General features: G+C 40.8%; 1 protein-coding gene across 1 annotated transcript in view; it reads left to right on the top strand.

Moving 5' to 3' along the window:
- The window catches only part of GLT8D2 (glycosyltransferase 8 domain containing 2), a 53,118-nt gene extending 37,107 nt beyond the window's left edge, over positions 1-16,011 (top strand). The window contains exons 3-10 of the mRNA XM_012650249.1: positions 2,864-2,956; positions 8,738-8,909; positions 10,221-10,338; positions 11,877-11,961; positions 12,521-12,633; positions 14,419-14,585; positions 15,398-15,510; positions 15,965-16,011. Coding sequence (XP_012505703.1) covers positions 2,864-2,956; positions 8,738-8,909; positions 10,221-10,338; positions 11,877-11,961; positions 12,521-12,633; positions 14,419-14,585; positions 15,398-15,510; positions 15,965-16,011 — 908 coding nt within the window. The remainder of the gene's footprint in view (positions 1-2,863; positions 2,957-8,737; positions 8,910-10,220; positions 10,339-11,876; positions 11,962-12,520; positions 12,634-14,418; positions 14,586-15,397; positions 15,511-15,964) is intronic.
- Positions 16,012-16,270: the final 259 nt, after the last annotated feature.

The following is a 16,270-nucleotide window of genomic DNA, read 5'->3' as shown; positions in this document are numbered from 1 at the left end:
CAGGTTTATTTATAATTGTTATGAAGTTGAACTGCTGAAACTTGTTCATGGAAACATTTTGACTTGTATAAATGCTTCACATCCCTGCATTTATATTAAAATCATACACAAATGAAAATGGAAAAACCGCCGATACCTAATTTCTGTCCCCTATTTTTCCACTCACAATCATATACTTAGGTACCTTTTGACCCCATGGGAAAAAAAAAACCAAAAATCAAAAACAACAAAAAAAAGAAAAAAAAAAATTTTTTTTTTTTTTTGAGAATGAAATGTTTTCCCATCACAGTGGATTCTTAAGCACGTTCTCTAGGTATGTAGCCTGCTAGCTGGATGTCTTTCGGCATAATTATTACACATTTGGCATGGAGAGCACACAGATTGGTGTGTTCAAAAAGGCCAACCAGACAGGTCTCACTTGCCTCCTGCAAAGCACCAATAACTGCGCTCTGGAAGCGCAGATCTGTTTTGACGCCCTGAGCAATTGCTCCCACCAGATGCTGGAAAGGAAGTTTGTCAATCAGAAGTTCAGTGGACTTCCCATAACGTCTGTTTTTACGGAGTGCCAGGGTACCAGCCTGCAGCGATGACGTTTCTTCACCCATCCAGTGGAGGGCGCACTCTGGCGAGCGGCTTTTGTAGCCACTTGCTTCCTGGGTGCTTTACCGCCCGTGGATTTGCGGGCAGTCCGCTTTGTGTGAGCCACGGTACAAAGACCTTACTTATCCGCTTCTCTGGCTGGAGTCCGCGAGCTAGAGGCGGCGCTGGTGTTTGAGAGCCACCAGGGCTCGGCTGCGAACCTGGGAGGACTGTTTTGATGCCAAAGCTTGGCCTTTTTTTTTTTTCTTTTAACCTTCTTTGATTTTCAAGGGTAGTTTTCCCATGGGCAATTTTTGGCATCATCATTTCAGTATAATTCCCATGGAAAAAGTTGTTAAGTATTTTGCTTAAAGTGGACTTATCATGAGAGGGCACATATATATTGCTATAAAACTTACAAATATAACTTATTTTCTCATTCTAAATAAATATTCACGTTCGTGTCTAATTTGGCATTTGTAATTTTGTATTCTTATTCTTGAAGAGTCACTTCAAATCTTCAGACCCATCAAAACCTGGATTTGCTCCTGATTTTAGATCTAGTAGTTTGTGAATTTCGGGGGAAACAGTACCCTAATTTTCTGACGGTTACCTTCATGATAGAGTTGCCTGGTTTAGCAAATAAAAACACAGGTTTAGCAAATAAAAATACATACAGCCAGTTACACTTGAACTTCAGATAGACAACAAACAATTTTTTAGTATAATTTGTCCCAAATATTGCATGGCAAACCCTGTGTCAGTGGGAACGGCCACGGTTGAAAGGGTAGCATGGTAGTAGACATTGGGCTATCTCCCCAAATTGGCTGTGGCAGGTAAATATTAATCAGACCTGTTGATAAACTATAGAACTTTGTCCCTTATCTTCTGCCTCTCTATAGTTTTGTTTTAAACTGAGTCTAGTTTATGGCTGAATCTGATAACCCAGAAAGGGAGGAGCTGGGTGTCAGCAAAGTAGAGTCGCTGAGTCTCAAAAAGTAGTTTTGGAAGGCGTCCCTGGAGAGTCTCCAACTCTGTTGTTTTACAAGTGAGAAGACAAAGGCTTAGGGGCTAGAAAATAGATCAGTATGAAGCCAATAGATTAAGTATCTTGATGCATAAAAATAATAAATGATAATACGTAACAATGATAAAGTATTGGGCTTTCATTCCCTCTGTTAACTCTCAAAACAACAGTGTGAGATAATGCTTGTTATAATAATTCCCCTTTAGCAGACAAGCACACCGGAGGCTCAGAAAGGTTAAGGAACCAGTCTGAGGCCACACAGCAAGGAGGTGGTAGAAACGACGTTTCAGTCTGACTTCGCACCCCCTCCCTTTCCTCTTCCAGCAACATTTTTCAAACCTTTAGGCATGTGTGTGCACCACATATGGCAACATCCCATCATTTGTGTTCCTTCTGTCCTATGTGTTACTTAATATTTTCTTTAAATTGACTCATTTTTAAAATTTGCATGTACTTCACAATAAAAAGTTTTTATCCTTACTGTAAATGACAAAAGAATTATCTCCTATCATGAGAAGAAGGTGGTTGTAAAAATACATACAATTAGAAGAATGTTATTGAGTTCTGGGTAGCTTTTGTTGCCTGCCTGCACACGAAGTCAGAAAGACTGACTTTCTCACACTGTGACTTCACACTACTTAATGCTGCAAATATGAACTTCCTCAGTCATTTCCTGCACATCCAGTGGTATGTGTTCCACACTCAGGAAAACACTGTCCTGCACCACTTCTACTTCTCAATAGATCCCAGGGGCAAGCATCACTGATCTGCAACAGGTGGTCCTGGAGACTTAGAACTGGAAGAGGTATTGGAGTCTTCTAATCTTTTACCCTGGGTGGGAATTCTTTGCGTGTCATCCTTGACCAGTAGTTGAATTAACTGAGAAACAACTGTGTTATAGCAGCTAAGAACACATGCTCATAGTTACTATTGGATCATAATAAGATTATATAAGTGTTGGGAATTATTTGAAACAAAATATTCATGCACAGAAAGTGGCTCCAAAGGCAGCATCTTATAATGATTAAGGTCACAGCCTCTGCCATCAGACTGCCTGGGTTTGGCTCTGGACCTTCCTTATTCTTCCTCTGTGTGTCCTTGAACAATAGCAGTGACCCTGGTTAATTCTTCACTCCATATGTCATCTGCTAAAAGAAAGGCCCCAGGCCACCAGCTACGCATGCTGCCATCCTAAAATTTTCCATGCGATTTCAGGTTGTTAGGTTAAACGTTAATGTGTATCCATTTTTATTTCAGTAAACCAGGTGTTGCTCTTCCTTCTGATTGTGACCCTCTGTGTGATTCTGTATAAGAAAGTTCATAAGAGGACTGTGATCAAGAATGAAGCAGGTAAGCAGGCAGGGCCCACTGAGATTGGATGCCCAGGAACAAAGTTTGAACGTCTTCCCTTAGGTCCTTTCAGTAGCTGGGTTCATGGACAAGTGAGAATTTGGTCAGCTCCCAAAGACCTGCTGGCGGAATATCCACCTTAGGCCACCTTTTCAGTTGTGCTCTAGGGTGATAGGTGCCATTCTAGTATTATAGAATGATTGGTGCTATTCAAACTTTGTGATATGTAAGATTCACGTGGAGGGCTTGTTAAAACACAGCGCTGGCCCCGCCAAGAAATTTAGAATCAGCAGGTATGGGCTGGGCCCTGAGGATTTGCATTTCTGATAAACTGCTGATTGAGGGTGATGTGGTGGGTTCTTGGACCACACTTTGGGTGGACTGTTCTACATCCCATCCCTTTGGAGTCTCTCAATAATTTCGCTTATGAAAATCGCCTTCCCTCTCTTCTCCCTGCTGATTCATTCCTGTCAGTGCACAAACAGCCTCAGAATTCTCAACTTGAAAATGATCCATGGGGAGGAGGACCCCGTGTCCTCTTTCAGCTGTACTAGAGCTGGGGGTGAATTGCATGAGATGACACCTTCATGACCCCAAAACACACATGAAGTTAAGCCCCACAAAAATTAGGCAGCATTGTGTTTATTATTATATTTTTAATTGATTTCCTTTTTATATTAGTCAAGCAAATGTATTCATTTGCGGAAAGTACAGAAGAAAAAATATTACCTGTTGCTGTGTCAGCCAAAGACAAATATAGTTAGTATTTTGGTGTGTTACATACATTTATTCCACAATTTTTTTTGACGCCAGACATTTCAGAACTGGAAACACATTGAACAAAGCAATGTCCCTGTTCCTATGAAGCTGTTTTTTTTTTTAATTTAAAAAATTCATTTTAAAAAAGAATTAAAAACATGGATAAAGTTAAGCCCCACAAAAATTAGGCAGCATTGTGTTTATTATTATATTTTTAATTGATTTCACTTTTATATTAGTCAAGCAAATGTATTCATTTGTGGAAAGTACAGAAGAAAAAATATTACCTGTTGCTGTGTCAGCCAAAGACAAATACAGTTAGTATTTTGGTGTGTTACATACATTTATTCCACAATTTTTTTTGAGCCCAGACATTTCAGAACTGGAAACACATTGAACAAAGCAATGTCCCTGTTCCTATGAAGCTGTTTTTTTTTTTAATTTAAAAAATTCATTTTAAAAAAGAATTAAAAACATGGATAATCTGGTCTTAATGAACATTGAGAGCATCTGGAAAGAGAATGATTTTCACACAAAGACATACATACAGATGTTCATAGGGCATTACTCATAGTAGCCCCAAACTGGAAACAGTCCACATGTACATGAACCAGGGAACAGATAAATGAAATGTGGTATGCTCACTCAGTGGGGTGCTTCGCAACAGTGGAAAGGAACAAACTACTGACACAAGCTACAGCATGGATGAACCTCAAACACGTGACGCTAAATGAAAAGAAGCCAGACCCAAAAGACTACATATTGTACGATTCCATCTACACCAGACTTGTAGAAAAGGCAAATCTATGGAGGCAGAAAGCAGATCTGTGGTCTCCTGAGCTGTGGGTGAGAGTGGATCCACAGCAAACTAGCTTAAGGGAACTTTTTGGGGTGATGGAAATGTTCTAAAACGGGATTGTGGTGATGGCTATGCAAGTCTATAAATGGCTAAAAATCGTTAAACTGTACACTTGCAACGGGTAAATTTTAAGATATCTGTATTAGTTTGCTAGGGCTGCCGTAGGTGCTAAAAGAACAGAAACGTATTTTCTCGTATTTCTGGAGGCTGGCAGTCCAAGACCAAGGTGCGGGCAGGGTTGGTTTCTCCTGAGACCTCTCTCCTCGACCTGCAGCCGCCTTCTCACCACGTCCCTGCGTGGCCTTCCTCTGTGCGGCATCGCTCGTGTCTCTTCCTCTTCTTAGTAGGATACCAGCCCTCCTGGGTTAGGGTCTCACCAAATGGCCTCATTTTAACTTAATTGCCTCTTTGAAAACTCTGTCTCCAAACACAGTCAGATCCCGAGCTGCTGGGGGTCAAGACTTTAACATATGAATTTTGGGGGCAATAATCCAGTCCACAGCTGTATCTTGATTATCCCTCAATATACTGTTTTAAAAGAGAGCAAGAAGGGAAGTCACACAAGGTCAAATGTCATCTGAACTTCTGGCTCTATACTCCTCACACTTCACTCCCCGCCCATAAACCAACACATTGGTCAGCTAATCCCACTGCAGGCCCCTTTGTCCAGGGAAAGAAATGGGTACGTTTTATAACAGCTGTTAAAACAACTGCAACAAAATGCACATTATGACTGATTAATCAGCTATACACAGATAAACAAAGCATTAGCGCTGCACGAATGAATCCAATATCATCCCATTCGGTGTTAAAATAAAAAAGAATCAATGTTACAAAATACTATTCAAAAGAATGTAGTGTTGACATGGAAAGATGTCCGTGGTATGTTAAGCAGGAAAAGCAAGTTGCAGAAGAGTATGAAAAGTATTTTGGCTTTAAAGTAATATATGTATGTGGTGTGTATCCTTTAGTATTTACATGAAGAGTAATACAGATCTCCTTCTGGGATGGGAGTGAGAATTCTGCAGAAAACAGTTGCAATTTACCAGATACTCTTCTGTTTGGGCTGGCATTTTTTTTCAAGAAGTGCACATTAATATTGATAATTTAAAAAACGTTTATTGAAAGAACTAGCGTTAAAAGTTAATGTTCCAGAGGCCCTGTGAAGTCATATGCTGAAAAAAAAAAACATGGTGCCATTCTGTGTTACCTCCCGATAATGACATTCCATGTAATCTCCTGATAATTCCTTGTGATTGGTGTGCTGGTCACTCACTCCTGTCCCACTTGGGGTGAGGCAAATTTGATACGTTTGGCTAAAATAATCCTTATATGAAATGGGATTCTGAGTTTTGGCGTTGGAAGAGCAGACTTTTTACCTCTTCTAGGAATAGGCATGGTTTGATAAGAGCTGCTTGTGTTTTTAATCCATTCTGCCATCATTACGATGCTTTCTAATGCTGTTAGGCACCAGATGGCTTTCCCATAGCCAACCCTTTTAATGCATTGGCTCAGGAACCAGTTGGTAAAATGGATCCAAGCAGGACAGCAGACAGTTCTCAAAGGCACTGCCAGGTTGGAGCATAGATGAAGAATTTACGGTTGATGAGCCTTTCCATCACATTTCTCCAATGTGCCTTCATCCTTTATTCTGTCCAGGGGAAAGTTTTTGGCACAGCAGTATTTTTGGCTTAGGTTAGCTTCGAGCTTCTCTGACTGGTAGAGGCCCTTAAGAAGTGGGGCGTGTGTTGTGTCTGCAGCAGAGGTGTACACTCAAAGATGTTTGACCTTTTCTTGGGGTCTCCCCTCTTTCACCTTCCTGCTACCTCGTGCTGCCTGCTGTCTGCTAAAGGCCTCTGCCTGAGCCTGGAAGCCAGGCACCGCACCGGCTTTCCAACACTTCCCCCTGTCTTTGGCCCTAGGAAAAGCCCATGAACTGTTCCTCCAGGGCCCTATTCTCTAAGGCTAATCCATCAGTTCAGTTTAGTTCACTTCAGCAAACTTTCATTAAGCATTTTCAAGGTGCCAGACTCACTGGGCATAGTATAATGAGCTTACAGTCTAGTGAAGGAGGCAGACACATAAATAGATTCTTGCAGTGCATTGTGACAAGTGCTCAAATAGAGGTATCTAATAAACTCACCCATCCATCCAAATAGTATTGAGAATCTACCATGTGCCAGGCGCGAGGATGGCTGCAGAGGATACAGAGATGAACAAGAAACCACCCTTGCCCTTGCAGGGCTCCTAGTGTAATAGGAGAAAAAGAAAGACATGCAGCCAAATAAATTGCAGTGCAGCTGATAAATCCAGCCACAAGCAAGGACATAGCACAGACAAGGGGTATGCTAATTTGTGCAGGGAGCTCTTAAAGACTTTCCAAAGGATCTGATGTCTGTGCTGCAGTTGGCATGAATATGTAAGAGTCAGCCATGCACAAAGCGATGGAAAAAGCATTCCAGGCATTGGGAACAGCATGTGTAAAGGCACTGAGATAAGAGACAACGTGGTGGAACATTCAGGGGACCACGGGGAGTTTGGTATCGTTGGAGAAGAAGGAGACGAGGCTGGAGACGTGAGCAGGAGCTGGATCGTGAGGAGCCTGGGTGCCAGGTGAAGGAATGTGGCTTCACCTTTTAGGAACCACTGAAGGACTTTCAGGAATGAAGAAAAAGTCAAATTTGCATTTCAGGCAGATCACTTCACTGCCTGCAGGTAACATACCCCATGATCAGGGGACCTCCCCAAGATGAAAACTTAGTTAAAAAGGAACAATCTTTAAGAAACATTTTTCCTGGTTTGTTTATAAAAATAACTCATGGTTACTTTAGACTATTTGGAAAATATAAGAAACACTAATAAAATTAAAATCACATATAATTCCATAAATAGACATAGGTCCATTTGCAAGTATGTATGTATCAACTTGAGATCAAACACTAGAGGGGATTTTGTAATCTTCTCCCCCTTAACAGTATATTATGAGCATTTTCTCACGTCAGTGAATATATCATGAAAGCAAAATTATTCTGGTGGTGGAAATTTCAGATGCAATTGCATGCTGGTGGAAAAGATGTAGAGGGAGAAAGGGAAGGTCATTCGGTGTTTCTTAAATTACACAAAGCACAGTACCTGGTGGTTAGTTTCAATAAATGCTTGTTGAATTGAATATCAACTAGAACTACCTGGGGCTTGAGTGATAGAGGTTTTGCAAAAATGTATCTGGAAAGAGAGAGAAAGAGAGAGCTTTAAGTAAAAATCAGATGGGCATTTGATGGTGGATACCCTAAATGCTGATAATTATTATTCTTCATGAATGGAAGGTGTATTGTGGTACCAAAGTATGATGTTATGGCATTGGCGTTTTATATCATAGCCAATGCTCAGAAGAATAGTCAATTATTCTTCTTATGTATCAGTCATGCTCTTTCATTTACCTCCTTTCTCTTGCTGTCAGCATTTGGGAAACTTGACTAGAGGCTGGACAGGGGAAGGAAAACCCAAGTAGTATATCTTACAGCAGTGTGGGCAAGGTCAATATCCCAATTTAGGGAAGAGTTGAGGAATGTTGAACAAATGAGGCTTTTCAGTTCTTCATATGTTTTCCAACCATGTGTACGTTCAGCTATCCAACTGGCTTCTTTAAGACAGCTCCAAAATAATAGCGACTTAAACAATATAGAAGTTTATTTTCTCTTTTAAACGTCAGCCTAATGTATCAGTTCCACAATAATCCAGATCAAGATTCCTTCTATCTTATGGTTTTGGTGTCCTTGACAGGTAGCTGCCATCTTGTGATCTAAAATGGCTGCTCTGACTCCTGCCATCATATCAATGTTCCAGCCAATGGAAGGGGGAAAGGCAAAGGGGAGGGTAAGCATTCCTTTGAAGGGCAGACCCAGTAGTTGCACACATTAATTGAAGGTCAGGACTTGATCATACAGGGCTGAAAGGGAGTTTGGGTAAAATAGTCTTAGCGGTTGGCTACGTGCCCACTAAAATCCCAAAGTTCTTTTCTAAGGGAAGGAGAGACTGGATATTGGAGAACAAACAGCAGTCTCTTCCACACCACACTGTCTTCCCTCGGAGGGTGGAAGACTAGTTAATCTGGCTCTACTGTGAAATTCCTTCATGTTCCAAGATACTGATTTTGATGTTTCCAGATGTTGAATCCGAGACCCCTGAAGAGCTAGAAGAGGAGATTCCTGTGGTGATTTGTGCAGCAGCAGGGAGAATGGGCGCTGCCATGGCTGCCATCAATAGCATCTACAGCAACACTGACGCCAACATTTTGTTCTATGTAGTCGGTCTCCGGAACACTCTGTCTCGAATACGGTAAAATTTGTGCACTACGGACTTTGGAGCTTTTGACTTTCTTTTAATCTTCCTTATTTTTCTTTGAATGGATTCCCTTCCTTTTTGGAATGATGTCATTAGAATTAATGAGGGGATGTCCTGAGGTTTACTTGGTGACCTGACAATTGTGTCGCCTGGCTAAGGAAATTTCAGCAAAGCCTTATTAATCTGCAATGCATCATTCTGCAGAAGTGAACTGTCTAACAAACTAAAGAATCCCAATCCTTAAGCAGATTATGTGAAAGTATTTCTAAAATGGCCTCTCTTTTGTCTGCTTTCTTAACCTACGAGAATATTAACATAACATAACCATTTTCGTGTGGCCCTGAATCATAACTAATTATAATTTTTTAACTATAAACTTATATATTATAATATAGTTTTGAATTTATCTTTTCCTTATCATTATACTAAAAAATAAATTGGGGTTAGATTAAGAAGAAATAAACAGAAATCAAAATTTAAATGTATTATAAAAACGTAGGATAATTATATAATCTTGGTTGGAGAATGCCTCCCTGAACCCAGAAATTGTAAGGAAAACCTGACAGATTTGATTGCATAACACTTAAAAACTTTCAAATGATGAAGAATGCAATAAGTGAAATTAGTCACATAATAGATTAGCAGGAAATATTTTCAACATGTATTATAGATAAAGGATTACTATTCAAAATAAAGAATTGTTCCAAAAAATTTAAAATCACAATCATCTAGTAGAAAAATGGGCATAGAGTATGAATAGGCAATTCACAGAAGAAAAAACATACAAATGGCAAACAAACATGAAAAGATGTTCTATGTTACTAACAGGAAAATGTGAACTAAAACATATTTGCATTATTTAAAAATGCAAATCAAAACATATGTCACATTATAAGTGACATACAATTTTTCCCTCATCAGGTGAGCAAATATTAATGAGAACACTAGCCAGTGCAGGAAAACTGATATGATGCTGCTTTATAAGAAAGAAGGAACACTTTTTGTTCTTCCTGTTTCTGGGGGAAATTATTTGGATCCGGGGAGATATTTGGTTATTACTATTTCGCTTCATTTCCTTTGCAGAAAGAGTTATGTGATTAAGGGGGAGGAAAAAGGGAAAGATTTAAAGCCAGACCAGATGAGGAAAAAAAAAAATCAGAATCAGGGTTTATAGACTAAACTCTACTAAGTTTACACACATTTTATTTTTAACTTTCTAAGGAGGCAACAGATTCACTCTGAGGCAATAGGCAAATTGAGGAAAGATTTGAAGTGTGTGCTAGATGTTTTTTGTCATTTCTTTAGAAAATGGATTGAACATTCTAAACTGAGAGAAATAAACTTTAAAATCGTGGAATTCAACCCTACGGTCCTCAAGGGGAAGATCAGACCAGACGCCTCGAGGCCTGAATTGCTCCAGCCTGTGAGTGGGAATCGTGCATGTGTTGGGGACAGTCCTTGGGGAGACCTCCTTCCACATGGAGCACTAGCCACTGGGATGCAGCTGGAATATTTTTGAAGCCCTATGGTGTTAGATCTCCACCAAACTCTGCTTATTTATAATTGATAAGCCACTGCTCCAGAAAGAATTTAAGATGGTTTACATAAACGTAACTAAGCTATTAAAGAAGAAATGAAGCATAAAAAAACGTAGAACGCAGTTGTGTATGTGAATATGGTCTGCAGGGGTGGGAGCTGGAGGTGGGCCAGGTAGGGAGGCCAGGAAAAAATATCCCTAGCCCATAGGCTGTTGTGTGTACTGTGATTGTGCATTAAATCTAGCTCTGAGTGTCCCAGCAGCTAACAAAAAACAGCCACAGGATGGATTATACACTTCATAGCATTGACTAAGATAATAATTTTCAGGAGACACCGCCTTTTTTCCTGGCATTGGAAATCCTGAGGTGTTTTACTGCAAGAGTTCTTACAAAAGGAACCCTCTGCTGCACAGAGTGGTGCTTTTGCTGGCGGTTTTACAGAAACTGCAGCCACCTTCTACACAGGATTGTTACTTAAATCCATCCTTGAAAATTTACTAAATTCTGTAAGCCTTTTGTGTAGGATATGGTCTTTCTCCTCCATTGCAGGTATTGTCAGAGCGCAAGCTGAGTTGGGACTTCAGATTAAACAGTGTTGTTACTAATGAAACTTTAAAACTCATACCCACAGCTCATGCTTCTCTGACCTTTTTCTGGTTCAAAGAGCTAAAAGGTTGCTGTTGGAATGACACGTGTATGTGCGTGCATATGTGTGTGTGTGCATTTGTGCGCGCGTGTGTCTTTAAGGCTGATTTAGTTGACCGAATGTAGAGGAAGGCAGGCAATCTGAGCCCTAAAAGATTGTCTAGGAAGCCTCTGTGACTCCCACGGCAGCAGTTCACAGAGATGAAAGTGGCAACAGCCTCAGCAGCCAGGGATTTGGATCTAGGAGAACTGCCGATCTGCCAGCGCTGGTTTCAGCCCCAGGGCCCAGATAAGTTGGGTACGAGGAAGCTCAGGTGAGACATCTCTGTAGCCCCTGTTTTATTCTGTTCCAAACCTGGAGCTGGCCGGGCGCGGTGGCTCACGCCTGTAATCCTAGCACTCTGGGAGGCTGAGGCGGGAGGATTGCTTGAGCTCAGGAGTTCGAGACCAGCCTGAGCAAGAACGAGACCCCATCTCTACTAAAAATAGAAAAAATTAGCCGGGCATGGTGGCACATGCCTGTGGTCCAGCTACTTGGGAGGCTGAGGCAGGAGAATACTTGAGCCCAGCAGTTTGAGGTTGCTGTGAACTAGGCTGATGCCATGGCACTCCCCCGGGCAACAGAGTGAGACTCTGTCTCAAAAGAAAAGAAAAGAAAAGAAAAAGACAAAACGAACCTGGAGCTGAGCTGAGGCCATGGTCAAAGCCCACTTTCCAGTACCCCTAGAAGACATTGAGCCATACGCCTCTTCCCCACCTTCGTTTCTTTTGTTAACAGCTGAACTTTGTTCGATTTTATCTCCCTCTCCTTATCCACCAACACGAGAAAGTCATCTACTTGGACGATGATGTAATTGTACAAGGTACACTCGCTGACTGCCAAGAACACTTGGAAAAGGAGCAACTGATAAGTAGAATGACTTTCTTCATTTTCCATATAGCTAGATGCCTAGTGATTCTGACTGCTTATTAAAGTTGTGAGTATAGGATGGTTGTAAATTTGAAAATATTTTGAAAACAGGGGTTGATACTCCCCTGAACTATCCAGTTGACTCCCTGATTATCAAAGTCTGGAATAAATAGCTTGGTAGCCTTTCCTTCCTCTGCAGCCCTAAAATGTATGGAAATACAGTCTTACTGATGACACTCTTAGGAGTGAGCTGAGATTTGGTGTTTAGATGTTGTGTTCCCTCTCTTCCGCATACGAATAGGATAAGCATGGTGTGGCACCTACATAGCAACAGAAATAAACTGAACTAATCAAGTGGCTTTCTAAATTGGTACGAGCTATTCTTATTAAGTAAATTGCCAAGCCACTTGAAATTAGGGATCTGATACTCTTCTTCCATAGCAAAATCAGAAATTGCTGAAGCTCCTAAACACATGCTATAATATTTTAACCGCTGGCGTTTCTAAATGCAGGTGATATCCAAGAACTGTATGACACCACCTTGGCCCTGGGCCACGCGGCAGCTTTCTCGGATGACTGCGACTTGCCCTCCACTCAGGATATACACAGACTTGTGGGGCTGCAGGTGGGCACACTGTTTCGGAAATCCCACCCTTGCCCTGCTGTTCTGGGCCGTTCTCTTCCCCTGCAACTCCCACTGAGTGTAATCTCTACCTTCAAACCCTCACGGCCCGTCTGGGCTGCGGGAGGAACAGCACAGGTATCTGGGCTTTATTTCGCATCCCAGCTCCATTCCTTGTCAGCTCTGAGGCGAGTTACTTTAACCCCGCCAAGTCCCACTTTCCTTATCTGAAACATGGCAACGATAATGTCTACTTTGTTGTGTTTTGTGAGCTATAATGAATAACGTGATGTCAAAGTGTCCAGCTTGTAGCATTCATAAATGCTCCAGAAATGTAGTTGTTACCGAGGTTCCTCATAACCACACTCTATGTCAGAGACGGTGTTTTCTACAGAAGAGACTCCCTCAACTGTTTGGTTCTATTTCCAGAGTTTTGACCATTGTTTTTTTTTTCCCCCCTTTTCAATAGAGGAAAACATTGATTTTGTTTGAGGGTAAAGATCTCCTTACTCTTGTGGAAATGAGGAAAGTGGAACCTATATGTAATGCTGAAACCAAAAAGTAGCTTTGAAATGAGGTGCTAGTAAGAGTTGAGTCCTGTTCTTCAAAAGAAGTTCTAACAAATAATTTTAGATGTGCTACATTTAAAGCACTTTTAGGGCATAGCGTCTGGGGCCAGACTCGACTTTGCCAAAATCTTGGTGCTATTGCTTAGTAGATTTATGACCTTGGGCAAGTTACTTAGCCAGTTGTTTTTGCCACATTTGTCAAACAGAGGTAATAATAGTACTTCCTTTGTAGAGTTACTGTGAGAATCAAATCAGTTAATACATGTAAAGGTATTATATGCAATTAATGAGGTAATGTGTGTGAAGTTCTTAGAACAGACTGGCATGTAGAAAGTGCTCAAGTATTTCCATTACTCCTGTGTCCTATTTGAGAGCATCACGTTGAAGTAGATTATGACAGTCTATGTAGATGAAAGAATATGTCCTGCCTCATACTACGTTGATTCAACACCTGCTTATTGAGTGTTTACTGTGTGCCTGACACTGTTTTAGGTACTGATAATATAGTGAACAAAACTAAAATTCCACCCAATGGCTTCCCATCTCATTCAGAGTAAAAGCCAGAGTGCCTGAGATGGCCTACCAGGCCCTACACCACAGCACTCTAGCCCGGGGAACAGAGCAAACTCTGTCTCAAAAACAAAAAAAAAAAAAGAAGAAGGGACCAACAGGATTTGCTGACGGACGTGAATGAGGAGTGAGTGAGAAAGGGGTCGAGGATGACCTAATGACCCGGGTTTTCTGCCCGAGTAACCAGGATAAAGACGCCACTGGCTGAGGTGAGACAAGTTGTAGGGAAGCAGGTTTTGGACAGGATTGAGATCAATTTTTGGATGTAAGTTGGAGCTACCTTGCTAACTGTCCAAAAGGAGACATTTAGTTGGCAGGTATAGGAGTCAGAAGCCCGGAGGAGACGTCAGGGCTGCCAGACGGATGGTGTTTAGAGCCATGAGACTGGATGAGGCTGTCTATGGAGTTCTTGCTAGAGAAAGGAACAGGGGCTGGACTGAGACCTGGGGCATTCAGCATTTAGGTATCGGAGGAATGAGGGGAACCAGCAAAAAACCCAACCAAAACAAAACAAAACAAAACCACTAGGAAGTGGCCAGCGACACAGGAGGAAACCCAGAGAGACTGCACAAGGGCTTCAAGAAAATGATCATTTTTCAGAAAGAAAAGATTCATTGGCCAAATGCACGCATATCCTGTTCCCTTACAGAATACATACATGGGCTATCTGGACTACCGGAAGAAGACCATAAAAGACCTTGGCATCAGCCCCAGCACCTGCTCTTTCAATCCTGGTGTGATTGTTGCCAACATGACGGAATGGAAACACCAGCGCATCACCAAACAATTAGAAAAGTGGATGCAAAAAAATGTGGAGTATGTGTTGACCTCTCTACCATTATTCCCATGCTTGAGAACAAAATCATTCAATTAATTTTCTATGCATAGCTCAGGGGTTAGAAATACTTCAGTCCTATTAGGTCAGATTTTCTTAGAGGCACTGTTGAGAAAGAAAAGGGGGCAGCAGGTTAAAATCTTTCCTCAAATGGTACAAATCAGAGGAATCCAGACCCTGTGGAACAAGGAGTCCTTTATTAAACATTTTCCTAATCAGTCGTTTAATAACGTGACTTGAATCTTTTCCACTGAAAATCTTTATCTTTGTTGAGTTTCTCCTTCTTACATAAATTGCTTGTTAAGGATTATTTTATAAAGTCAACTTTGCTTTTTAAGGTTGATTTTTTTAATTTATAATTTTTCATCATTGAAGTTTAGAGAAAATAGAAGTAACTAACACAACCACTATGATCATTCCATTGTATTTCCTGTCAGTCTTTTTTATCTGGATATTTTGGTACCACTGTAATCTTGAATTTGTGAGTAGTTATTCTAAATAATGTAGGATTGGAATCTGATCTTCTATGTCTGCCATAAAAAAGACGGAGTTAAAATGGCAAAATATTAACACTGTGAATCTACTAGGCAATATATATGAGAGTTTGTGGTATTCTTACAATTTTGTGTAGGTTTAACAATTTTCAAAATAAAAAGTTGGGGGAAAATGAAAGGCTGTAAGTCTTATTATATAGTGAGAGAATGTCTTGCATCTTTTATAAGTATTATATTCTACTGTATCTGAGTGTGTGGCAGCTCCAGTCCAAATGTTGCTTTTCTATTTCATTTCTTAGGGAAAACCTCTATAGCAGCTCCCTGGGAGGAGGGGTGGCCACCTCCCCAATGCTGATTGTGTTTCATGGGAAATATTCCACAATCAACCCCCTGTGGCACATAAGGCACCTGGGTAAGTATTTTAGAAAAACAACACAAATGTATATTTTCTTATTTTTTTAAATTTCACCATATTACGGAGGTACAAATGTTTAGGTTACATATATTGCCTTTGCCCTGCCCGAGTCAGAGATTCAAGCGTGTCCATCCCCCAGACAGTGCACACTACACCCGCAAATGTATATTTTATAGACCCAGGGAGCACCATGGTTGAGAGTGCTATTGTGCCAGGTTCTTCAGTTTAGATCCTCCAGGTCCCCTTGGACAAATTGTTTAACCCTCAGTGCTCAGAGTCTGCAAATGGAGCTGATATTATTAGCTACTTGAGGAGTGTGTTTCCTGGAATTCATGAAAAGCTGTTGGACTAATGCTTAGCATATATTATGTGCTCAATAAACATTAACTCTTGTTAAGATGGATCTTTCACTGTCAAAACTTTTTCATATGCCTATATTGCCCTCTTGCAGTAGTCTGCAGTGGACAACACCAAATGAAGACGCATAATGGCTTATGACGAATTTAGATAGCTGGCACTGAAATGTATCTTTTAAAAGCAGCCATTTATTGAATGTGTACTATGTGTCCCTTAACAGTCTTTTATTCACTACGCAAGTGCAGGCTCTAGGGTATAGCTTGGAACCCCAACTCTGCTATTATATGATCTTTGGCAAGTTACTTGATGTCTCTGTGCCTTAGTGTCCTCATTTGTAGATTGAAGCTAACAGGCTCTTCTAAAGTTTTATAAGGAACAAATTACTGAATACATGTAAATT

Source organism: Propithecus coquereli, unplaced genomic scaffold (assembly GCF_000956105.1).
Source record: "Propithecus coquereli isolate 6110/MARCELLA unplaced genomic scaffold, Pcoq_1.0 Scaffold316, whole genome shotgun sequence".
NCBI lineage: Eukaryota > Metazoa > Chordata > Mammalia > Primates > Indriidae > Propithecus > Propithecus coquereli.
Note: the sequence above shows the minus strand (reverse complement) of the source record. Positions and strands in the feature narration are given on the sequence as shown.